The sequence below is a fragment of the Gossypium raimondii genome, chromosome 11 (genome assembly GCF_025698545.1).
Source record: "Gossypium raimondii isolate GPD5lz chromosome 11, ASM2569854v1, whole genome shotgun sequence".
NCBI lineage: Eukaryota > Viridiplantae > Streptophyta > Magnoliopsida > Malvales > Malvaceae > Gossypium > Gossypium raimondii.
The window spans coordinates 24658480-24685791 of NC_068575.1; the positions used below are offsets into that span (position 1 = coordinate 24658480).

Here is a 27312-nt window from a genome sequence, read left to right on the forward strand (position 1 = left end):
AGCTCTGGCAGCACCCAAGACTCTGGAATTTGCTTATCATATGGGGTTTCAATCTGCTATTTTTGAAGAAGCTTCCAACCAAATACTATTCATTGGTCATACACGGGTAGCTGGATTATCAGGTTCTCAAGGTGCAATGTGCAACATGTAAAGAGTTCCGGGAATGACGCGGCAAATGAAGCTTAAATCAAGAAACTACATCGGTAGATTTGTATAATTCAAAGGTATATAATAATATTGGGAAAGAAACATACCAAGACCCAAAAAACAAAAAAAAAAAAGCAAGATAGAGGAGAGTATTACTAAATCAGAATGTAATTACTTTTTTTTGGAGTTTTAGCCACAAAATAATGGACCGTTGTCAATTGTTGGGCCGAACAAATTTTTTGACAATTTGACTATGATTATGATGATCAGAATAAAATAGAACAGATTCAATTATACCTCTTAGCTATTATTCTCCGAGACCACTTACTTGGTTGGAGCAATGTAACCTCCTAAGGCTTAGGATAGAGCATGGCATAATGATTTGTACGCCTCTACACACATCTTAAATTTCTCTTCAGCCATCTCCTGCATAAATGTATAGATGTTACGTCACTACAAAAAAATAAAAAGAAACCATGACGGGATCCGCTTCACTACAGAAACACAACAATTTTGATAAACCAGAAATTAAAAATCCATAAAAATTTCGTTTGGAATTAGATGAGCAGCCAAAAACAAAATTTTTGCAAATTCTAACTAACCTGTGAAGGACCTTGATGCTTATCAGGATGCCACTTCAAAGCTGATACGCGAAAGCTGAATGGCAATTTTAATCAACTTTAGAATACATGCGTATAAAAAGAATTGGAGCAAGGGAAAAATATGTAACGTCCAATCCTCAAGATGACAGGACTCTCAAATATTAAGTTGAGTACTTACGCATTCTTAACGTCTTCAATCTTTATGGAGCCTGCTCGAGGCAAACCAAGGATTTCTCTATCAGAACATGATCCTACATCATATGACTTCTCCTCCTCATACTCAGACTTAGAGTCACTAGTATTTTCCCACTCCTTCGTTCTTTGATTTGTCCAGCCTGATTTTTCTCTCCACTCAAATCCAGATTCTGGATTCTTGAAAGACTTATCTCCACCAGAAGACCAAGTATACCATTTGTTCCCAAATTTAGCTTGAAAGATTCTCTCAGGATGATCAAAGTCGTCAGAGAAACTCTCTCTTTTAAACTTTCCTGCGCCATGTAACAAAAAGGACAATGAGTGTCAAATATGAGAGCTAGTTCTGCTAAAAATAGTGATAAAGGAGGCTTCTTTTTTTCTTTTTAGTTGTGCTTCAATAAACAATAAGGGGAAATGAATGAAAAAAGAAAGAGGAAGCTCACGTTTAACTTTTTTGCGGTTAGATTTCCCAGCATGTCGTCCAGAATACCTTGACCACCGCTTCTTATCAGAACCATCTGAATCCCAGCCTTCCGCCCCATCAAATTTCCATGTTCGAACTTCATCCTAGATAAAAGCCAAAGTCAAGGTTTATATTTTAATTTCAGGTACTAATGAAAACTGTAAACTCAATCTTTTGGTACAATGTAAAGCAGAAGGAAGATAAAAGGCATTCATGTTTTAGATACATTCCAGTCCAATGGTTTCTTGGTAAATAAATAACATTCAAGCTCTACATGCATGTCAAGTCCACTGGATTTTTAAAAAAACCAACTTATCATCGTCCGTCGAAAACGAACAGCAACCTCAGTCTTTCAACGGCCTAACTGAAATCATAGGCTTCTTCTATGCTCGGACCCTAGATGCACATTTTATGGGATGTTGTATGAACCGTAAACTTAACAATTTTGGTTCCATATAAACGACAGCAATGCCAATAATGAAGAAACAAAAACTAATTTCAAGGCTTGAACCTATGTTTGTTCGGGAACACTAACTTGTTTTATGTTACAACTTGTAATGTAATGTAAACATGCTTCATAGAGGTTTTTTGTGGGAGATAATTAAATGGCAATAACAAACAGGGAAATGAGGTTTTATTAGCCTACAATGTAGGCAGATTGGATAGATTTTTCATGCATGATTGGCTCCTCCAAAGAAAATAATTTAAACTTGGTCCTATCCTAATAAAATAATTTGCCTAGGGAGTGGAAAGATCCTTTAAAATTCATAAATCCTGCTTATTGAATACGAAACTAATTTTATCGATGAATTGTCACAATAACCCATGCTAAAACCCATTTGATTTTGCAGTGCAATTACTGAACAATTGCATGGTTTAATAGAATCTATCATCTTTGTATAAGATAAGTTTTGAAAAATAGTACAGTAAACAAATTTAAAATTCTGCCTCTCAAGCGGCCAGTTACATCAGTAACTAAAATGGAAATTATCGGCATTGTGATCCATTAAACAAGAGCCTTCATCTCTTCAACAACTCAAGTATTACTATAATTCTCTAAAACCTTTCAATTAACATGTTCCTATTCACCCTTGTGGTTTAACATATCCAAAAAATAAAAATTAGCAGAAAAAGAGGCATAAAAAACTTTGGTTAGCAAACATGACGAAATATGCATGTAACAAACATAAATTAATGGTATTTCTTAGGGTGCTCTCTCTCCAAAGATTTCAGAAAAAGATAACCGGGTGCCATGATTCTCACTCTATAAATTAGTCCTCAGGATCCAACCTTCTACCATGAGATTGCACTATTGACATGTCCAAACATTCACAATTCGGCCAACTTGTAGTCCATTTGGTTAGATGACACCTAAACAGTCCTAATACTTTCAGCATGACCAAAATCAAACTTGGATAAAACTATATAAATTGGATTCTTTCAATTGAAACTCCAAAGCACTGGGAAGACTGTTGGTCCATTATTTGTAAAATAATTGAAAAACTCCTTAATACATCAGAATAAGCAAATAAAATTGGAATGAAACTACGGGTGTCAACCAGGCAAGTGTAATCGGGTTTGGGTCAGGTAACTTCAGTGCATAAAAAATTTTGGGTTTTGCTCAGTTCAAGTTTAAGTCATTTCAGGTTCAAATTGTTTAGTTTTAAGTTAAAACCAGTTTAATACAAGGTTAGGATCTTGGTTTATTCAGGTCTGGATCATCTCTGAATTCGACAATTTTAGGTTCAGATAATTTCAATTTTGGTTGGATTGTAGACTTTTATGGTCAAATCAAGTTAGGTCAACTTCTGATGCAGACAACTGGGTGAGTCGTACAGGTTAGAGTAAGTTTCAATAATAGATTTTATGACAATCTAATTACGCCATAACTATAACATAAATAGTGCATAAAAAATATTGAAGTTCACATCTTGAATTAGATTAAGGTTCTAAACCAAATAGGAGTCCAGAAAAGTTTACCTGGAATGAAACATTTGAGCAACCACTATTATAGAGAAGGTTTTTTAGAGCACTCTTTGTGTCAGCACGCTTTTGATGTACTGTATATCTTATGTGATTCTGCATTAATATTTGAAATGTCAGAAAATTTCCATTTTTTATGAACATATAAAGTAAGAAATAAAATGCCAGAAGAAGACAAAAGGTTCATAACAAAGCTAATTGGGAAGGATGAAATTAACAAATAGCAACACCTTAATCCGTTACTAGAAGACACCCATCACCTGGTCAATGTGAACATTAAAATTAATCATGGGGAATCCTTTTGTGAGATGCATTAGAATTTTATTTGCACTAAAAGATTGCTAGGAATGTTCCCAGTCCAAGATGAATAAGATAGCTGTTTTAGCAATCAAGCATGGTTATCCTCGGCATACAAACTTGAACTGGAATTTGGTCTGCTAAGTTTTCAGAAAATTACCGATCTAAAAACGTGCCTATATGATATACTAGGAACAAGATGATTAAAAGATGCATGCAGATAATTACATAAATAGAGGCTGCCAAAGCTATATACCTTAGTTGGTTGTTGTGTTCTTCTTTCCTCCTGCAAAAATATGGTTAATTGTTAAATTTTCTCATCAAAAGCAATGCATACAGATTTATACGAATTACTAAACCAAAATTTTCATGCATTACAAACATCTGAAGCTCAAATCTATGCAACTGGTGGTGGCCAGAGGAGGGAACAAGTAGGCGTACTTATTCACATAGAAGATGAAGTACTTTGATCAGAACCAGGAACAGAATAGCTAAACATAATGAATATAGAATAAATCTCAACGGTAGCATCTATAACAATCAGCAAGCAGAAACTTTTAGCATGAAACATTGAAGCTCAAATTTCTCAATTTAATTTTTGACGTTAAAGATTAATTTACATAGCACTCCGAGAACAAGACTATTTCTTTCATCTAAGAAATGCCACAAATTAGAGCTATTCAAGGATTTGAAATTTCAGAAACCCTATCTACAGCCATTCAAATAAAAATAGAAATTCAAGCTCTCCCCGAACTCACAAAATCCCATTTGCTCTTCCATTTTTCACAGGTAATAGGCGTAGAATGAAACGAAGCGACGTGGGTTGTTGCAACAGTAGCCGTTGCTTTTGAAGATAAGAAAGGTGGAACCAATGAATTCTTCAGTAGAAATACGTTTCGCCATCTAGGTATCTGCATAACCGATAAAATAAAGACAAAACACACTCTCTTCAAAATTAGCAGCACCAATAGAGAAGCTTTGGGATTTCTTTTTGGTGGTAAAAAGAATTGGTTCTAAGTAACAAAAGGGTTAAATCTTTTCCGGGTGGAGGATGATAACAGAAGTTTATGTTTCTCAGTTGATTTGGATGTCTGAAATTTTAGCTGATGATGAAACCGAAGCAGAAAGTCGAATCGAAACATGTTCAAATTAAGGGTTTTGGGGTTGGATGCTAGGGGATGGATCCTTCCATTGTTCTCAGGCAATTGCAGAGACCTGAATCAGTAAACTCCAAAGGGAGCTAAAGCTAGGCCCAGATGAATAGGTGTTGGTTAAAGATTAACTTAGAGCCCAAAACTATTATATCTTCGTCACTCAACCATCTCATAGAAGTGTTCATGGCCAATTCGGGTCGTGTCCAATAAATCATTTGCTAGGCTCGACGTGACTCGAAAAATGTATCTAAAATTTTACTTAAGTTCAATCCGGATAAAAATGTTAAAATTTAGATCGGACTCTACCGTATTAATTTTTTATATAATTTTTAAGATTATATAATACATCAAAAAGACTAAAACCATTAAAATAAATATCTCCTAACAAATTGAAAATAAATTTAAAAAATATATATGTATACTTAAATAATCTTGAGATATACAAAATTAACAACAAAAAACAAGCAAATGCCTCTAAAATAGTAACAAAATTAACAATAAAACAAGAGTTATACAATATCCAAATAATAACTATAAAATAGTAGCAACATAATTGTGAAATGGTATCAAAATAGTGAAAAAAAACAAGAAGAAAATAAGAAAAAATAGCAAGAAAACAAAAGAAAAACATTTTTTTTTTGCATATTCGAGTCAGGTCAGGCCAGGCTTAGGCCAAAAAAGCCTTACTTGAAGCTCAACCCGTTTTCTAAACGGGCCTTATTTTTTGTTTAAGCCCATTTTTCGGGTCTACATTTTTACCCAAACTCTCCCACTTTTTAAGTGGGCCATCAGATCGGGTCAGGTGACCCTACTCATGAACAAGTCTAATATCATATAAAATATTATAATTTGGATCACTCACTTCTGAAGAGTTTTTTTTTTTCCACCAATAGTTAAATAGTTAACACAAAGGTAATGTGAACTTTTAAATTTTATATATTATATTAATTTATTTTAATTTTTAATTTTCAATATTTAGATATTGTGTCAGTGTTGTGTTAATTCTAAAAATTTCAAAATATTATAGTAAATTTAAAAATATATAAAATTCCTTAATAGTATTGTGAATTGAGTCTTAGTTCTATTAGTATTGGTACTATTGCTATTACAGGAAGGCGTTAGTTCGAGTATATTGAAACGCATTACCCTCCTATTTAAAGGTTTAAACAAATCATAATAATAATAAATGACAAGTTTTGTTACTTTCTCAAATACTAGTAATTTCTCTGTGGGTTAGTCATGTTTCTTTATGTGAAATTATGTGTTTATTATTTACTTTCTTGAATTTTCTAAGAAGTTTTTTATGAAATGGGATTTTTTATTACTGACACCCATTATATGCACGTGTTTATTAAAAAGATTTTTTTATGAAGATGCTTAAAGATTTTAAATTTGATTAAAACTATATCAGGAGGTTTTAACTTAATATATATTTGTTATAAATATTTTATTTTAAGTGAATGTTCATCAATATTAAGATAAATTTAATATATTTTAGGACTTTAATATTCATTAGAAGTATAGTTTTATTTCATTTATACTTTTTATGTCTATAAATATAAACTTTGAAAAACATTATAAACATCCCAAATGATCAATAAGAATACGTACTTCTCTTTTGCTCTTTTATTTCTTGTTTTTTTTTGCTCTCTTTTATCTTTATTTTCATAACACATTACCAACATAATTCTTTTTTAAACTTTTTCTTCTTAAATTATCTCACATAACCCAAACAAAATTTGTAACGCACCAATCCCGACCCGATAATTGGATCCAAGTATGATGTGTCACAACTTAAAATCAGAGTAATTCTTAAACAAATCGTTCAGTGGAAGCTTGTAAAACTTTACAGATTTAATAGTATAAAACATGTAATGGTTATTACTTTATAAAGGTTTCAATGTACATCATTGGCGTTTTAAAACAGGGTTTAATTCATTTGGCGAATAAGTTCAAATAAATAGGTTCATGAACAAATTATAATAATTCAAATCCAAGCATTGAGAGTTAAGAAGATTCTTGTAAAAAGACCGTGTCTTAACAAAATAATAGATCGTTATACAGATTGGTTTGAAAAATACATTTAGACGCCACCCCCAAAGTTCATGCATGATACAAGACAAAACAGACATCTCACAATAGCTGCAGTGATCTGGGGTAGTCCCTTCAACAGAAAGCTTTCCTTCAAACAGTACGCCTGATAATGAAAAGATAACAGAGTAAGTTCATACAAACTTAGTGAGTTCCAAAGGTAAATAGAAACCATACACACTATTTCTTACGATAATAACAAACCTTTCAAAAGGAGTTTCACATATTAATCATAATACGCCCAATGACGTTCACAGAACATAGACAAACTTAATACGCCAATTTACATTACACATGGGCGGATATTGTATGCCAACTTAACATGACATAGAGAACTCATCTTCATACTAGCCATATACCTAGAATTCAAAGTCAGAGCATATTATATAGTCTCGTTGACATACATACTCCCCCTGAACTCCTCATATCATTTTCGTTTAGAATAGCATGATTTATCATGATTTGTCAGTATGATTTGCAATATAGCTGCCCTATCGGAGGCATCACAAACATATCTCCCCTTTTCCATCACCACAGATCATATCTCACAAATCACATGTCACATCCAAAATCTGGTGAGTCCAAGGTTAAGGTGTGTTATAGTGAAATAATCTATTTGGCGAGGTGTAATCCGCTAGATTACTTCTTTTGGCAAATACATGTAGGCGTATAGTAACCACTGTGGCAGTACGTGAAGACTCTGTTTCAGGTTATACTGTTATGTAAAGAGAAATATCTTGTTAAAGTAATAAAATAATTAAGGTATAAGTTACTACCTAAAGCATACTACTCCTTGTTTGTTTGAAGTACTGTGCTAGTTGGGTTGTAAAGTAACTTGGTTAAGGACCAACAGGATTGACTGTCAAATATCATTATTTCAGGATTCTTATTTATGTTTATCTCAAAACCAGTAAGCCATTAGGAGTGATAAATTATGGATTCAAGCGACACTTGTTAAGTTCCAATAAGTTAAGTGAGTTATATATATGGGTGTGAAGGATTTGGAAGGAAGTTCTTCTTCCTTCAGTATTACTCTTTGTTCCTTTTTTAAATCTAAATGTAATCTTTTCTTTTCGAGCTTGAAGCTAAGATTTTTAGATTTATCAGTGGTTGTCCCATCACCTGGTAAGTATTACAACTTTGCATATTAAGTTTTTGGAAGAGTAAGTCTAGAAGAGGTGTATGAATAGTAATTTGTAAGTACAAGGCTTCGTTTGGTGGTTATCAGCGATTGAGATGATAGTAATATGTATATAATAGAGTTTTAATGGAAATCTTATGTTCTTAAGCAATTGTTGTTGTTGTTTCATGAAGGATGTCTGAGTCTAAAACTTTAAACTACAGTGGGTGAGTATTAGGTGAGTCTCTATCCTAACTCTTTTATGTGGATTGTTCAAGTAGAAGTATATATATAAAGGATGATGATATCTATAATAATTGGTAAGCGTGCAGGTAAAGTTTGATATACGTAAAGTATGAATCAGTTAGGAATGCAAACAATTTTGGGTAAGTGAATGTTGAGCAATGTCCCTCTGTAAAGCCGTTGGTAGGGCAATTATATTGCTAACCAAATCGGTATATCACGACATGAAAACAAGTGTAAGACTATGAGGTTAAGACACATGGCCTCTTAATATGATATGAAAACACTCATGATGTAGCCTCGAGTAAGATGAAGACTGAACTGGCAAATCACGATACATGAATATGAGTAAGACCATGTGGTTGAGACCCACGACAAGATATATTTATATGTATGTTCATGGTGTAGCCTTCAATATGGTTTGGATCAAATTGGTAGATCACTATACATGAAATTTATGGATAAGTTCAAGAGGGAGAAACCCATGACACTTTCTGTAAAACCCCACTGGGACAGTAAAAACGTGACTTTGTATTATGCTTTTATGGCATAATTTGTTTGGCCTTAGTGGCGTACTATGTTAAGTTTGTTTGGTAAAATATGCTCATCCGCCCTTATGGTAAGTTTTGGACAAATTATAATAGTTTTGTAATGGGTATTGCTAAGATAAGGTTATGATATATCTGAGGTTAATTTGGTTGAATTAGATCTGTGGAGTAATTGAATAAGCCTTAAGAAGATGTCTTGAAAAGAAGTGTGTACCTATATGTTCAAAGAGGGTATCCACTATGATAATTTATTAGTTTGGGGTTTGGGTATGTTTGTAGATATGATTGAGATAGTTATTCATTAGTCTAAGTTTGACTATATCATGTAAGGTGAATTCGAGTTATCTGGAATCAGCCATATCAAAGTTGTATTATATCTTCTCTTGAAATCATATGGAATTTTGAGTTATTATTATCTTGAGTAATTGGGGTTATGTGGTAAAGTGGTGTGGATTTCACTTGAATGATCTGTATAGTTCATTATCCAAGTGAGATGGTAGGGTATAATTTGATTCAATTTGTAAACTGATGGTATTCAAATTTGTGTAAGTATCTGTCAAACATGTATATATCCACCAGTGATTAGCATCAGTGAACACTATTCTGGAATAAGTGTATATGTGAAGAGATGATTTGTATGAGGTAAACTCTGAAGATATATATTCTTTGAAGAATACCTTTTTGGTTTTATGAAAAAGAAAAGATTAATGTATTGTCTGGAAGGATTTTAAGTTAGTCAAGTAGATAAGAAAGAATTTGTATGTAAATAGTATGGTAATTGGCACGTAAGGGTAAGCCTGAAACTGAGAAAGTATCCGCCCAAAATAGAAGTAAGTTGTTAAGAAGAATAGTTGGCATACTAGTGTTCTTCATATATTATAAAAGTATCTGCTACGGTAATTCAAGGTAGCGTCGAAGTGGGTTATTATGCATATAGTAGAAAAGTGACGTATTGTAATATTACACCCTTAGAGTCAATTTTTAGTAAATGTTTTTGTTGTAATGAACTATATCTAGTTTGATGTAATATTTTATTTCTAGATACTATCTTTTATTTCTTTGATAATGAATCTTTAAATAAAATAATAAGAAAAATGTTTTAAGTAAAGAGTGTTGGTCAATTGTTTGTAAATTTTGTTTGGTGTCATGTGTAGTAACACTCGAGATCTGAACTCGATGAATCGGATTGGATTGAGAGCGTAATATCACAAACTATTGGTACTGGCTTGAGCATGAAAGATGGTTTGTACTTAATAACACAAACAGACTAAACTCAGACTAATTACACTAGACGACTATTACCCACATATATACCGTTCATACATTACCGAGGAAGATTACTTACCTTACACAATTTATATATAATAATAGAATTTACAACACATGGAAGTAAGAAGGAGCTCACCAGAAACTCTACGATAGTGATCTACACAACAAGTCTTTTACCTTTATCATTGGGACCCTCGTTAGCTTCTTGAGCTAAAAGAAAGATAATTATCCTTATCAAGTAATTAACCTAACATAACTTAACATGCATACAAGAATCAGAATCACTCAATCCAGAATCAGGAAGTTTCCTTTCTAATAGAGAATGTAATGGCCCAAATTCAAAATTATCGGAATAGTGGTTTCGTAACCACAAATCCGATTTAAAGAGAAATTTATTTTAATATTTTTGCATGAATATTGATATGATAGGAAAAATCGTATGAAAATATCGATAGAAAAATTTTACTGATTAAGCGGTTAGTTAGAAAAAGAAATTATTGAAGAAATTAGGTAAAAATAAGATATCGAGACTTCGATCTCCTAAAACCGAGTGAAAAATATTTTTATAAATATTTATGAAGTGTTAGTAATATGGTATTAAAATTTCGTTAGAAAATTTTAATGTTTGGGTAGTCAATTAAGTAAAAAGGACTAAATTGAAAAAGGTGTAAAAGTTACTAGAGGGATTAAATAGCTCAATTGTGAAATGAGGACGGACATAAATTGCAAATAACCCCAAAAGGAGATATTTTGGGCGGCATACGCTGAGAAAAATCAGGAGAATTGAAGAAATAAGGGTAAAATTGGAATATTACAAAATTTGCTTTAAAAGTTAGGACTAAAGTGGAATTATCTAGATTTCTCTTTATTTTTCTGCACTCTCATCAGCTAAAAAACGTCCTAAGGGTTTCTTCAAGCTGGTTTTTCATAATTTTTGCACCAAGTGAGTTAATTCTTGCCTTTTTCTTGTAATTTTTGTGTTTCTAAGACTTTTACAACTAGGTCCTATTACTAAATTCATTAGTTTTTGATTTTATGAATGATATTGAAAGTTGATATGAATATGTGCTGGAAGTTTATGAGGAAATAGGATGAAATTTATGCTTTAATTTGTTTATGAGATGATTTTATTAGGTAATTCCAATAGAAATTGATTTGTAGGACCTAATTGTGAAAAAGTTTGGAATTAAAGTTTAGTGCTGAAATTATGATTTCCAAAGGTTATAAGGTAGTTTAAAGTGATATAATAAAGTGTTGATTGAGAAAAATCAGCTCAATTGAGAGGTTAATTTGAGCAGGGACGAAATTATCATTGTTGAAAGTTTAAGGGAAAAATGGTAATTAACACCATGCACTAAAACAGTTTTGGACAGCAGCAGTACTCTGACTTTGAAAATTCACCAAAAATTGTAGAGATCGAATTAGAGGATGAATAAAATATGAAATTAAAGCTTATTGAGTCTAGTTTCTTATAAAAGAAACGGTGTAAGCAATGGAATTGTAAATCATGAGATATAATAGATTTTGTGAGATAAGGTCAGAATGAATTCGGCTTCCCCTGTTCTAACTTTGGAAAAATCATTAAAAATTGTACAAAAATGATTATGAGTTATAATTTATATTCTTAGAATCCTTAATGAATCTATTTTCTTAATAAATAAAGGGAAGCATCATCCTAATTCTGTACAATGAGATAATTAATTTTTAGTGAAGAGGGGTCAGAACTGTCATACAGTGAAACAGGGGAAATTTTAAGGAATAAACTGTACTTATTGGCTAAACCAAAAATTCTGAAATTTTTATGGTAAGAAGATATGTGAGTCTAGTTTTAGGGAAAATTAACGGATCTTAATTTGGAGTTCTGTAGCTCAAGATATAAATAATTTAGTGACTGTGACTCAGTGAGGCAGCTTTGAATGCACTATAAATAATAATGGAATTGAAGAGAAAGTTACATATGAACATGAAATGTATTAGATTAATGATTAAATTTATTTATTTAGATCCGGAAAATTCAAATACGAAGCAAGATCGAGGAAAAGAAAAAGTTCGGGATTAGTAGATTTTTGGTTACGAACAAGTGTCGAGGTAAGTTCGTGTAACTTGAATTATATTCATAAATGCTTGAGATGTTTGTTATTGATGTGAATATGATTTGGATGTTTATTGTATGATAATTGATGAAGTATTGATATTCTTGATGAAAAGAGAAAATAAATCCCGGTTGAATGAAAGGAAAATTCGATAGATCTCTGAAAAGGAATTGACGGTAAAAAGGATCTAGCCCGGACGGGTGATCCTATCCTGATATAGCCCTCCCGAAGAATATGTGGAAAATGGATTTAGCCCGGACGGGTAATCCGAATTAGGGTCTGATTTAGCTCGGATGGTAATTCAGATCCAAGCTCATTAGAGTAATTGTCGTTGCAGGATTTAGCTCGGACTGGTAATCCCGACAATACTCTATGAGTTTATATTACTGAGGATTTAGCTCGGGTGGTAATCCATTTGTAAGGATGAGGTTCAGTGAGTGTGCTCTCTGAAATGGAAATGTGCGCACATGAATATGAATTGACGGACCGGTTTGTACACTTAGGTGTACCCTGAATATCCATCGAAATTCCAAGTAGTTCAACGGGATGAATATGGAAAAATAACAAGGAAATGGAAATCATGGAATTGATGAGCTCATCAATCATTTATCTTTGTAATGAATTTGTATGAGGTTGAGTTTGTATGCGATAGGTATATGTTTATGTGAATTGGATGTGTGCTTGTGTTATTAAATGATGGATGTATAAGTATGGTAAGTATAATTCCTGTTGCATGAACTTACTAAGCACAAAGTGCTTACCCTGTTTCTTTTTCCCCTGTTTGTAGAGTTAAGAGCTCGGAAGTCAGATTTGGTTGGAGACACATCACACTATCAATCTCGAGATCTCGGTACATAAATGGACTTTATTTTGGAAATCAATGGCATGTATAAGCTAGTAAATTAGATGTTAATGTGAAATGAATGTATGGTTAGCCATTGGTGTGGCTAACAAATTTTGGTTTTGGTATGTGATGAAATTATCTTATGAATATGATAAATCTATCTTGAAAAAAAAAATTCGGTAAAATCTGGTAATACCTCATACTCTATTTCGGCGACGAATACGGGTAGGGGGTATTACAGAGAACTCTAAAGTCTATGCATGCAATACCATAAACACAAAACTTATTTGATAATAACCTAAGGGTTTATAAGGAATGACCAGAAGGTTGGTACAAGCACAAATGTTAACTAAATACTGCAAACCTTCTCCAAGAAGCTTTCTATGCTTAAGTTTTTAGAAACTTATAGAGAAATTCAAGGGAAAAAAAAGATGTAAAAGTGGTTCGTACAGGCCATTGGTATCCTTATATACTTAAGCAACGAAGACAAAGATTAGTGGAAAAATTAAATAATTCCACTAACATCCTTGATTCCCGTGATTAAGTGCACTTAATAAGTTTTCGGTCTTTTCATCTACTGTACTCTAGTTCGATTCTAACTAAGTCTCATCAAAATCCTAATTTAATTAACTAAGTCATCATACTTAAATATAAAATAAGTCAAAACAAACTGCGAACTTAATGAGTTCACCCAAAACATCTAGAATGGACGGATACTTAACATCTAGAGTGGAGCATGCTGACGATGACATGTCATTAAGGGGCTAGGTTCCAGATAGCATTCCTCCTATGGAAGAAGTCTCAATTGCACCCAATGATCAGTCCGACGAGGAGTGAATAATTTACCTTCCTTTTATGCATTTTGTTTTTCATTGCATGGCCCCAAAATCACCTTTTTTTTCCCTAAATAATTAATATGTGTAAAACTGAAGACATTTTAAACTAAATTCCTTACTTTGTTCTAAAATATGAAATTTTTTATTTCAAATATCTCAAAATTCATCCTTTACTTATAATACTAAAAGAAATTACAATTTTATTTCTATAATCAAACAATCATTGTTTTTTGCATAAAAATATTGGATTATTTGCTACTAAATATTTTGGCTCATGTAATTGAGAAAACAAAAAGTATCTATTGTTTATGCTTATTTCAAATATGTTTGTTGAAAGGAAAATAAATAAATTTATTTAAATATAAGAAATCAATTACTTAAATAATAGAAACATAAAAGTAATAATTTTATATAAGTGTTCTAGTTAAAATATTATATTATTATTTTTATGGTAAGAATGATTATATTGTTAAAGAGTATAGAAATTTATGAGATTAAAATAAAAGAGAAAGGCCAAAATAAATAAAAACATGCTCGTATTGAAATATATAAAATAAACAAATATTTGTTTTTGAACAATGATTCTAAAGATACTTCAAAGTAAAAGTGTTGTAGAGTAATGAGAATGTTATACCCATTTTAATATAGTAATTTTAAAATAATGAAAGTAAATATTACTAATAAAAACGTTTAATGTATATTTTAATTATTTAATACAAAAACAATGAAAGTGAATATTAAGAGCTATTGCTAGTCAAGCAAAAAAGACAAAAAAAAAAAGAGTTTTATTTGTTTGATTATTTTAAAAAGTTTGATGAATATTGGTTTGAAGGAAAAAATAATCACTAATTAAGGGTGATGAAATTTTATATTTTAAATTTGTAATACTAATGTTTTACTTTATACTTTTATTGCTAATGTATTTTTATAAATGATAATCCAAATGTATCATAATTTAATTTAAAATTATTAAAATGTGTGTTTTTTAATTAGAATTAGAATTATTTTACTTTTCTATAAATGTTCTAAAATTAAAATAAATTCACGGTAATGATTATTCTAATAATGGGATAGTATAATCGATAAATGTAACTCCACCAAATCAATAAAAAATATAATTGAGGTATTTTTATTAGAAATTAAAATATAATGTCTTTTTATTTAAAATCAGTATATTAATCTCTATATTTTAAATATAAGTGTAAAGTGATCTTTCTATTAAAAATTAGTCATTAAACGATGATATGGAAGGTGATATTTTGAAAATAAATAAATAAATAAATCAAGTGTGGTATATTATGGAAGGCCCCAAGGAATTAATTGCATTTTGTTCAGGCTTCTATTCAAAAAATAGATAAATTAATTCTTATATATTGGATCAAAGGCTAAATTGATATTTCTATTAAAAATTTCACCCATTTCAATTTTTAAGTACTGATGTGACTAACAAACCAACCACACAATAACATATGACATGTCATATGTATCTCATATTAACATGATAATATTTAAAAACTAAAAAATCATAAAATTAATAATTTTCTTCTAATTATTTAAAAATCACATTTAGATTGTCCACGTTCATCTTAAAAATAATTTTTAAATAATTATAAAAATATAAAAGTATAACAAATTATTTAAAAATAATTAAAATTATAAAAAATATTAAAACAACATCCATAATGACCATGGGCAAATGGCAGTCCTTTCTCACAATAAACTTTGACAAGTATCTGGTGTAGTTTTTAAATAATTATTAAATAATTATAAAATTATTATATATGCACACACAAACATATGTATTTTTTAATTGAGTTGATATTTTAATTTTATCAATTTGACGAGTTTTATTTTAGTAATTTTAATATTTTTATAATTTAAATATATACACAAATATATAATAGTTTCCTTATTATTACTTTTTAAAAATTTAAATAATATCTATAATATCTTATATTTCTTAGTATATTTTTAAAATTATATAATTTCGTATAATTTTAACACATTTGAATAATTTTCTATATATTTTTATAATTATTTAAAAACATCTTCGACTTAGTTTGTAAATAATTATTAAAAATTATTTTGAGATTTTTAATGTTTATATTTTTCGACAAAATGTCACATCAATATGAAATACACGTGGCACATCGCATGACAATAGAAATGATTGAATTTTTAATAAAATGATCACTTTGCTCTTTTATTTAACATACAAAATTAATTTATCTTTTTTCAAGTAAAGAAAGTAAAATACAATCCGATTTCTAATACATGAGCTTTCATGATATTTCTACCTAATCCTACTCATCCTTTAATTGCATGCCACTTACATATTCTTTTCTTGAAAAAGTCAAACCTTCTCTTAACAACATAAATGAATAATTTTTTTAACAGAAAGATTAATTTATATAGTTTTAACATAAAAGAATTAATTTATCAATTTTAAAATAAATAGAATAATATGCAAATGAGGACGTTGAAATCTCCTCTTACTCTGAGATTTAATAAAATCAAATCTTCCACCTACTTGTGGGATAAACACGTCTTTCACCTTTTCATGCTACTTGAAAATTGCCCAAAAACTTTTTGGGAAGGTTATTAATTATAAAACAATTGTTGAAAAAATATTGTAGTTTTCAGTCAGAAATGTAATTTGCTAGAACCATAAAACAAAATATGATATAAAATTAAAACTGTAAACTAGGATCTATCATGTCAAATCATCAAGAACAAATCAAGAACAAAACTAGATGCAGAAGCGTACTTGAATTCATCGATTTCTTGAAATCTACGGATCTTGGGGTTTTGATATTCCAAATTAGCACATAAGTAATATAGAGAATGTGGCTCTCTCTTTAGTAAAGATGAGATATTAGAAAAGTTAGCTTGTTGTGTAATTTGAGGACTATAACCCTAGTATATATAACTTTGGCACATTAGCCCTAATTTCTAATCAGCCCATCATCAATTAGAAATTTGTTACTAGAGTATCTATACATATTCGATCCATACTTTATTTAATAATTAAAGGCCTATAAACTTTAACCAAATTAGATCACTTTTAATTTGGGCTAACCTATTATGATAGTAAATAATAACTTGTAATTATCCTTATTATATATATGATGTCTATATTTTCCAACAATCTCCTACTTGGACCACATATATATACACTAATTGCTCTATAATTACATGTCATTATATAACCTTATGAGCTCAAAACTTTACTATCATATCCAAAAGGTATTCCGAATAATCTCGTCCATTAATTATGTTAACATAGAACCAAGGCGACTTTCGTTACATATATCGTAACTAAATCCATCCCTGATCACATATATTAACACAACCAAATGACATAGATCAAGTATGGATGTGTAGCATAGATATTACATGCAAATATGATCTAAACATGTCTATTTCCAATTGGTTCTCCTTAGCCTTAGTGAGATCAAACTTTACCAAAATCAGAGTGTGAATAAACTAAATAAACTTTATTTTTGCAGAAAATAAACTTAATATCTGTAAACTGAAATAACTGAAAATGTGTCTATAACATAAAAGCATTTAAAAGTACAAACTCCCACTAAAATCAAATACCCGTAAATGACATTACACCCATATGAACAATGTGCTCTTATAAAACCTTAGGTGTAGTCCCTTAGTAAACGGATCCTCAATCATGGAGTTTGTCCTAATACGCTTTATAGGCACCTAACCACTCTAAAATTTTACTTTAACAACCATGAACTTAAAGTCTATGTGTTTTGACTTTGATGTGCTCCTGTTGTTATTGGAATAAAATACTGCAATTTGTTTTCACAATTTGCTCATTAGTGACAAAATCTTGTATCCATATTCCATCAAAATCGAAGTAAGTATACCTGATGATCTCTAACTAATTAGACCTCTGATATGTGAGCATGTAATCTTTTGTTTTTGAAAATACCTTATAACCCTCTTGGATGCTATCCAATGGTCCAAACCAGGGTTGCTTAAAATATCTGCCTAACATCCCAACAGTGTACACAATATTCCAATGCATACAAACCTGAACATACATTAGACTTCCCACAACTAAAATGTAAAAAATCTTTTGCATTTTTGTAATCTCAAAATCATTCTTAGGGCATTGATTGAGACTATACTTATTATTGACAAACAGTATGTCGTTAACATATAAAACCAAATATAGAATTTTACTCCCACTAAACTTATGGTATATACAATTATCGACAAAATTCATTTTTAAATCGAATAAGATAATCATTTGGTAAAATTTGTAATACTATTGACGAGAAGTCTACTTAAACCCATAAATGAAGTTCTTTAATTTGCATCATCAGACACAAAGTATTCTAGCTGCACCATATAAATGTATGATTAATGTTACCGTTGAGAAACCATTAACTTAATATTCATTTGATGCAGCTTAAGGTCAAAATATTCCATTAAAGCCATTATAATTGTTTCTTTAGTGGACCTTTTTAATGACATTCGTTCTTGAGGTTGTTGAGTTTTTTTTTTCTAAAACAATTACCTCATCTTGAATAGAAAGTTGTTCAACATTGTCTTGTTGAGGTTCTAGATTCACTTCTTGATCAATGATAGGTATGAGAACCTGAACATCGTCAAAAGTGATAGTAGGAATTGAGTTAGAATCTAATTCCTCCTCAAAAGCAATGCTCTAACCTTATTTCTCCCTCCAAACTCAACATCCTCAAAATGTTGCAATTCTTGTCTCAAAAATATTCCTAATTGTGGGATCATAAAACTCATAGTTTCTAGATTACTATCTTGACCATTATACTTTATAGACATCAAAGAAGTCAGAAGTGATGTCATTTCAACCTTATCATTTTTAGCAAAACATTTATTAATTTCAAGGAAACCTTGGCCTGAGTAATCTCTTCAAATCTTGTGCCCCTAAAAGCTTTTGGAATGTTGTGTTTCATGATAATTAGACTCATGCGATTTGAACGATCCCACCTCTCAAAATCCCTTTTTAACATAAGGGGTGCTTTCCTCAATGAGAGGTGCAGGTTGTCCTTCCCTTAGTGCAAGTTCTATGTCCATACAACCGAGCATTATAAATGCCTTTCCCATTCCTTAAAATTAATGTCATTAAACATGAGTATATAATTTATATTTGCAGATATTGTGGCAGCAGAAGATGCACTGAATATAGAACAAAAAATAAATAAAAATAAGCTCACATCAATATTCATAAGTAAACAATAAATTCGGGATAATAGCTAATCCCATCTCAAGATACCAAACACAACATTAGTATCAAGTCCTTGGACAGTAATATTAACAATAAGTGGTACTCTTGTTGTAGCAATCAAACATTGATAATAAATTATGTTAAACAATGAATTAATCTTTAGACTAATATATTACTCACATAAAGTACCTTATAATTGCCACACATTTATCACCACAAATGTCGTTGAAATTACATCAAATATTAACTTACCTTTGGGTCAATTAATAAACGCATGAATCACAAAAACATATAATCATATTGATATTTTAAATAAACTAATTTACGTAAAATAGGTCACTTTGGTGGCATTTTGTTTCAACTAATCTATTTAAAATATTAGACATCTTTAATTAAATCTCAAAACCAAAATATGAATTTATTTGTTTCAAAATATTTCTCTTAATTTCATCTTTCAATCAAATTAAAAGATAATAGTATATATATGTATATATATTTATCCCAAAACAACATACAATGATGTTGGCAAATATAATAATAGTTGAATAAATCATAAACAATGCACATAAGACTTCAAATTTAAACCAAAATAATTGGAATAAAGTTAAACCTATCTTAAGATATCAGACACTCCATTAATATTTCATCTTTGGACAAAATATTAACTTGTAAGTGATATCTTGGTGTAATAATCAAGCATTGACAATAAGAACATGTTTAACCATAAATCTTCCTTTGGGCCAATTTATTGCTCACATGTAAAATCAAATAATTTTCACATGTTTATTACCATAGTTGCACATGTAATATTATTAACCTTCATTTGGGTCGATCAATATTAACATAACTTAATTTACATACACACTACCTTTTATATTTTAAAACAAAATAATTTATACAAAAAGATCACTTTGGCAACTTATTGCTTCAATTAAGTTATTTTAAAATATATATGATTATACCAATATTCAAATTTAAAATTTACCCAATAGTCAAAGGTCAAAACTAAAATTTCTAATTGCACTACAATTTTCGAAATAACCCAAAATAAGGTTGTCTAAATAGAGCAATAAAAAACCAAAAACCTTAATCTTTTAACTCATTTTTTTAAAACCATATATGTCAAAACCAAACAGAAATAATGTAGTGGTTCAAGGCCAAATAATTAACAAGCATATGTATTCATAATTTTGGCATAGACAGAACACCGAAGCAATTCATGCATATGCGTGTATTAATAATCAATTAGAAAAACTTACCATGCATATACCATGTAAATCGAAAATTGTATTTATTATTAAATAGAGATTCGCATGAATACTTGAAAAATATTTTCAAGCAAATAAATCTCAAAAACAAAATCATAATAATTGGTATATCCCATAATTCAAATTGTAACATCCCCACTTTTTTAAAAAGAAGAAGAAGAATATTTATGGTAGAAGTCCTTGAATAAGTTATCTATAAAAAATAATAGTATAAGAAATTGTGATCGTTTTAGAGAAAACTGCGGACATGAAAACACAGGGATTATTAGTAGGAGTATGTGGTTAAGTTAGAAATTGATATCGAGTTCAAGGATTAAATTGAATAAGTTAGAAAATATATGGGCTAAAGTACAATTATCCTATTTTATTTTGATGAAAATGGCTTAATGATAATTTTACCATTACTTAAAAAATCAATGGTTTCATAATAATTTTAAATGATTTTTATTAAGTAATAATATTTTAATAATTAATATTATAATATATAAAAAAGAGAAAGATAACATCTTTCTTATCTTTCTTTCTTTTTCACATCAAACAAAGGGGAAGGAAAAAATTTTCTTCCATTATTTTTCTTCAAATTCAAGTATAAGGTATGATATTTTTCAATTTTTTTTAGATTTTGAATCCTTCAAGCTTGTTTTACATACATATACCAATAGTTTTTTTTTTTATCAAGTATTTTGAAAGTTACCATTAAAGGACATTGATAGAAGCTTAGAAAACTTAAGTGAAGTAGATATATTTTTGGATAGAAAATGATTAGAAGATGAATTCTAGCTTGTTGGAAGTGTGAAAAAGAAATAAAAATGGATGGAAAGTTTACTTGATATATTTGGCCATGTTAAAGGGGAAGTAGAGAACATTAGCCACTTTGTGTAATATTGGTGCTAAATGATAGCTTGTAAAATAGTGAGTACTCTGGTGAAGACGGAATTGAAAACAGATAATCAAGTCGAAAGATACGCGAATTTTGGACTAGAAAACTTAAGTTGCCAATATGAATAATCATGCATATTTAAGTTTGTTTTTATTAGTTTTAGTTTTAGAATGGATAAATGATGTTGTTTCGTATTGAATTGCTCCTATAGTAACTAAAAACAAAACAAACATCTTAAAGGAGAAAGGCAAAGAAAATGAGTAAAGCGATTAAAACTTCGGTTTGTGCTGATATCTTATTTTCATTACATAAAGATTTAGAATATGTAGTTTACTATGACTAGTTATATTGATTTTATTTTATTTTATTTTATTTTTATGAGTTTTGAATGAGTTTGAATGATTTAGTGAATATTTATAAAATTATGTTTCGAGATGAATACTATGTTTTTCATATGATCAAATTAGCAAATTCATGGTTATGATTTGGACTTGAGTATTATGATTTTAGATGATTGAGCAAGAAAATGATTAATATGTTTTGAATTGGAAGCCTAATTTTACATTAGGCGATATATGATTTGAACATGAAACGGAATTATATGAAAATGGAATTGAAATGGATCATGAAATTTGGTTTTTACCCCGTTTCACTAAGTTAGACTAAAACAGATATGGTTGGCATGTCATGTAGTCTTTATATCAGAGAATTTAGATCTCCCCAATTCCCAGAGGGTCGAAGGAGAAAAGGCAAAGTCGGTCAGTTGTTATTATTGTTAACCCCAATTCTCAGAGGGTCGTGGGCAGTCCCAATTCTCAGAGGGTTGTGGACTACTTTGATAGCCATCGTTGCCAAACAACTCGGGGTGGTGGATTCGTGTATTTGGTTGAGTCTAAACTTTAGTACAGGGTCTAAATTGAAAGAAAAGCAAAAACAAAAACAATTTTTGAATTTATTTGAATTTTCATATTGTGCAAATTAAATTAATTATGTGATTTTGAATTTAATTAAAAACTTATTTTCTTTATTCGATTTGTGAATATCAAAATATTAAAGTCTAATAACATTAGAATTTTCTTTTATTGTGATGTTATTAATGATATTTATAATCATATTTTAGTTTATTTCTATCAATTAATTTGTGTCCAATACTTATGTAATGATTTATATGATATTACCACCACTGAGCATAAAAATTGCTCAGGATACGATTTGTCTATTTTTCTGTGCGCAAGTAGTTAGATTTGCTAGATCGTTCCAATAGCATCCGAAGAACCGAAGTATTGCTCAGACAATATTGATGAAGAGTTTACTTTATAGTTGATGTAAATGACATGTACCTAGGCTTGTATATATATAAAATATTATGTCATAAACTAAATGTAAATATTTTCATTATGTTTTCTTTGCTAATACTTTATAACTAATGTTTTGGATGAAATAGTAAAGCGTAGAAATCTAGTTTATTGGCATGTTTTGAGAAATCGAAGTGTGGGCAATTGATTTGGGAGATGAATTGAATGTGATTACATTGTGAAATCTAAATTTTTTTTTGCAAGAAATTTTATGTAAAATAGGAAAAATACTACCGAAATTTTTATAAATTAATTTTACCACTACGTTTCCTTTTCAAAAAAAAAAAAGAAAAAGAAAAGTGAGTTACTTCGACAACGAAATGTGACATTTTATATTTGGATCCAACAACTAAATCAGATATCACACAAATAATAAATCATATCATCATAATTTAATCAAATATTCCAATTCATAATACGCTAAAACCAAATACTCACATCAAAATAACCTAATCTCATCATATATTAAACCAAATTTATTCAATCATATTTGACAATATGATAATATATAACCCTTAAACAAAAGAAGTAATTCTTACATAATTACTCTAATAACCGAAAGCAATTAAGAGATTAAAAACTATAAACCCCATGCAATTCTTTAAAAAATGCATGCGTTTTTCTTTTTTAATATCATGAGGCATGCGATTTTACAGAAATAAATAGTCGACTTATTTACGACTTTTGAAGTTGTATGCCCTACAATTTGCATCAATCTTAAACTTTAATCCTGTTTGAATTGAACATATAAAAGTATATATTCAATCTATACTCATATATCCTTAAAAACTGAAATTATGAAAATCAAAAGATTGAAAATATAATAATTAAACATGATTAATCCCCCAATATATATACCAGCATTCACGCATAATAGAATAAATCCATTAACCAGAATTTGGGACTGATTCAATCAAAGGGACCAATACTCACAAATATTCAATTCAAAGCAAAAATTAAACATAACCCCAGTCAATAGTGAATAAGAATGGATTCTACAAAATCGACTAAAGCAAAATAACCGAAGATAATTTGATCTAAAAATCGAAACCCTTGATTTCACATACCAAAATGCTGAATACCGAAATACATATATAAATATATATTCTTTTAATAAACAATACTAAGATAGCCTGATTGAATTTACAAAATCAATCAAAATCTAAAACTGCATAATATAAAAGCCATAAAAAACAATCAACCGACTAATAATCATATTGATGAGATGGACGAAAAACATCCATTGTCAACATAATAATGCTTTTCATCTATATTCATAAAGCCCTAAAAATTAATACACAAGCAATCAAAACCAAAATTTCATATTTGATCTAATATACCGAATCCATAAAATCTTAAAAACGAATCAATCCAATATATATAAATTGTTTCTTAATGATTCGACAGGTCGAGGCTCGAATGCCCCTTGTTAGAATCATAAAACAAAATCTGATACAAACTTAAAACTATAAACCAAGATTTATCATGTCAAATCATCAATAATAAATCAAGAACAAAACTAGATGCGGAAGCGTACTTGAATTCATCGATTTCTTGAAATCTATGGATCTTGGGGTTTTGATCTTCCAAAAGCACACAAGTAATATAGAGAAGGTGATTCTCTCTTCTCTAAAGATGAGATATTAGAAAATTTAGTTTGTTGTGTAATTTGGGGACCATAACCCTAATATATATAACTTTGGCACATTAACCCTAATTTCTAATAAGCCCATCATCAATTAGAAATTAGTTACTAGAGTATCTACACATATTCGACCCATATTTTATTTAATAATTAAAGCTCAATAAACTTTAACCAAATTAGATCACTTTTAATTTGGGCTAACCTATTATGATAGTAAATAATATGTAATTATCCTTATTATATATATGATGTCCATATTTTCCAACACAATTTACTCAGACATCTTTGTATTCAGTGCAAGTTTTATTTCCCATCATTTGCGAGAAACAATAAACTTACTATTCTTGGATAGTGTTTAAATAAAGAAGAAACAAAAATGCAGCTGATTTTGAACTCAAAATTAAAGTTCCAACTATCTTGTTTTATTTTGTAATTGCTGTCTGTAACACCCTAAATCTGGACTAGACGTTATGGTCGAATCCGGGAGTGTTACGAAGAACGATTTTGAAATCGATGAAACTTTGATAAATCAATGTTTAGTTTTTTGATAAAACGTCCAAGTTTTATAAAACATATTCATTTATATATATATTACTGAAACCGTTACATGTTCTTTAAAGTTAGTCAATTATTTCGTAGCGGAAGGTTAAAAATCGTTTAAAACAAAACCATTCGCTCGTGTTTTCCAAAACATTTATTCACATAAAACTGCTATTTGTCAATCACTATAATTGTAAAAAATTTAACGCAACCAAACCAAAACCAGTAGTTAAAACCGTATAGTCCAAAGAGTCTCAAAATTTACAAACTCTAAAATAAATCCAAAATTTAAAATACTGAAACTAATAGTAATGAGAAAACAATTTCCCAATGAGTGGTCACCGTTGAGCCTCTGTCCCACTGACCCGCCTATGACTAAGGGTTACCTGTATAAATCAGACAAATAGATGTGAGTTTTCGTAAACTCAGTGTGTAACCCAACAGAGATAGTCATGCAACATTCACAGAATCTCATATGCAGACAGAAATAGAGTTGGACCTAAGTCCTTAACAGATACAAATATCAGAATCAGATGTATGAAACAGATATATGGAATCCTACCCCGGTCCTTTACACACCATCTCTAACCATCCCATCACACCATGTGGGGTTAAAAACACCCACTGTAACACCCCAAAAATCTCTTATATTTATTTTTATGTTTTTATGACACAAATATCTGTCTGCTTCAGTGGTTAAGTGTTCTATGTGTGTGTATGTGGTCCCAAGTTCAAGCCTTAACTTAGGAAAAATTTTGGTATTTTTATGAATAAAGCCTTAATTGGGTTCAATAGGCTTATATTTTAAAGTTTGTACATTTATATTAGAATGGGTCTGCTGGTCTAGTGGTTAAGTGGAGTGTTAGTGTGCTAGGGGTCTTGAGTTCGAATCCTGTACAAATAAGGGGTTTTATTTTGTTGCCTGTGCCGTGTGTGAGTTTGTGATGGACTAAAATTCTGATAGTGGAGATGTTGATGGAGATAATTAAGGGATTTTGGATAGGGAGAGAGAGTGGTGGACTAAAATTTGTTTTTCTCTCCCCAATTCCAAAATTCTGATTTTTTTTCAGTTTCATCTTGCATATTGCCGAAATCCTCTGTTCTTCCTCTTCGGATTTGTTTTTCTTTTTCTTTCACTTTTGTCAAAATTCTCCTTGAATCCTACCTTTTCTTTTTCTTTTTTTGTTTTATTGTAATTATCGTTCCCTTCTTGCAACAAGTATTACGTTGGTGTGGTTTCGGCAGGTAATTCTATTCCTTCTCTCGTATTTGTATGTCGTTTGAGTAAGAATCTAAAGGTTTCTCTGGAATTGATGGTTTAGGTGAAGGTTGTGGAGCAGTAAGTTCATTCTTGGATTGAGAATGGGTTATAAAGGTCCTCTGTTAGCGGTAAGTCAAGTTTGGACAATTCCTTAATCGATAAATTCGTTAGTTTTAAATCTTTTAATGGGTAATCGAGGTTGTGTACAGTGATTTTTATTTTAGGTCTTGGAGTGCTTGGGAGCATATTTGCAGCAAAACGGTATCAGGTGTGTACCCGAACACAAAAATAAGGGATTCGGCGAAAAGCTGAAATTGCTTGCTATTTGGACAGCAGCAGTAGGCTAACTTTGAAAAATCACCATAAATTGTGGAAATCGAATTAGAGGATTAAAAAAAATGGGATTAAAGATATTTGAGTCTAGTTTCTCATAGAGAAAATTAAGTAGGCAAAAGAATATCATATTACGAGATATTTGAATTTTAGTGAGACAGGGTCAGAATGATTTTGGAATCCCCTTTCCTGATTTTGGAAAATTATTAAAAATTTCATAAAAATAATTATGGGTTAGAATTTCAATTTTTAAAATCCTGAATGAGTCTATTTTCAACAGAAACAAATGGGAACATCATCCAAATTCTGTATGAGAAGATAATTGATTTTTACTGAAGAAAGGGTGAAACTGTTAGACACAGAGCAGGGGAAACTTTAAAGAATAAACTATACTTATTGGATAAACAAAAAATTCTAAAAATTTTATGGTAAGAAGATATGTGAGTCTAGTTTCAGAAAAATTTTGCGGATCTTAATTCAAAATTCTGTACCTTAAGATACAAATAATTTAGTAACAGTGACTCAAGTAGACAGCTTTAAAGGATCATATAAGTAAATAGCAGAAACACATGAAAAATCAACTAGCACGGGTTATATTAAAATGGATCACGAGGCCAAGACCAATTTGGGTCATGTGGGCCACACAGACGTGTAAGCCCACATTAGCGAACATTATGGGTTTGTAAGCCCATTTTCACTATTTGACTGATAAGGTTGCACAGGTCGCCCAAGTCGACTGTGAACCTACTATAGGGTCGGTAAGTTTACCTAGACCCCTAATTGACTGAAATGAATGTATGACTAATATGATTAAGCCTGATTATGTCCCACTGATTTGATATTGTATGCCCTGTTTACATGCATGATATTATATTATAGCATGTTATATCTGTATATTGCATTACATTGGGTTGG

At 30.2% G+C, this 27312-nt stretch overlaps 1 protein-coding gene and 1 long non-coding RNA gene across 2 annotated transcripts; one reads left to right on the forward strand and one right to left on the reverse strand.

The window, feature by feature from the left end:
• Positions 1-299: 299 nt before the first annotated feature.
• Positions 300-4958, reverse strand: LOC105785394 (uncharacterized). Its single transcript, XM_012611471.2, has 7 exons — positions 4446-4958; positions 3944-3973; positions 3388-3486; positions 1388-1511; positions 928-1237; positions 750-804; positions 300-573 (listed from the first exon to the last, which is right to left on the reverse strand). The coding sequence occupies exons 1-7, from the start codon at positions 4602-4604 to the stop codon at positions 505-507; spliced, it is 846 nt and encodes a 281-aa protein (XP_012466925.1). The 5' UTR covers positions 4605-4958; the 3' UTR covers positions 300-504.
• A 6905-nt stretch (positions 4959-11863) lies between these two features.
• LOC128034571 (uncharacterized) lies at positions 11864-13234 on the forward strand. The gene is made up of 2 exons (XR_008190632.1): positions 11864-12200; positions 12993-13234. It is a non-coding gene; the product is annotated as an uncharacterized LOC128034571 (long non-coding RNA).
• The last annotated feature ends 14078 nt before the right edge of the window (positions 13235-27312 follow it).

What these genes read in the sequence shown, in the direction of transcription:
- LOC105785394 (XM_012611471.2), bottom strand. Translation starts at nt 4,604, where the DNA reads ATGCAGATACCTAGATGGCGAAACGTATTTCTACTGAAGAATTCATTG. An exon ending in TAACCGCAAAAAAGTTAAAC is followed by an intron (nt 1,238 to 1,387) that starts GTGAGCTTCCTC and finishes TACATGGCGCAG; the next exon opens with GAAAGTTTAAAAGAGAGAGT. An exon ending in AGCATCAAGGTCCTTCACAG is followed by an intron (nt 574 to 749) that starts GTTAGTTAGAAT and finishes ACATTTATGCAG; the next exon opens with GAGATGGCTGAAGAGAAATT.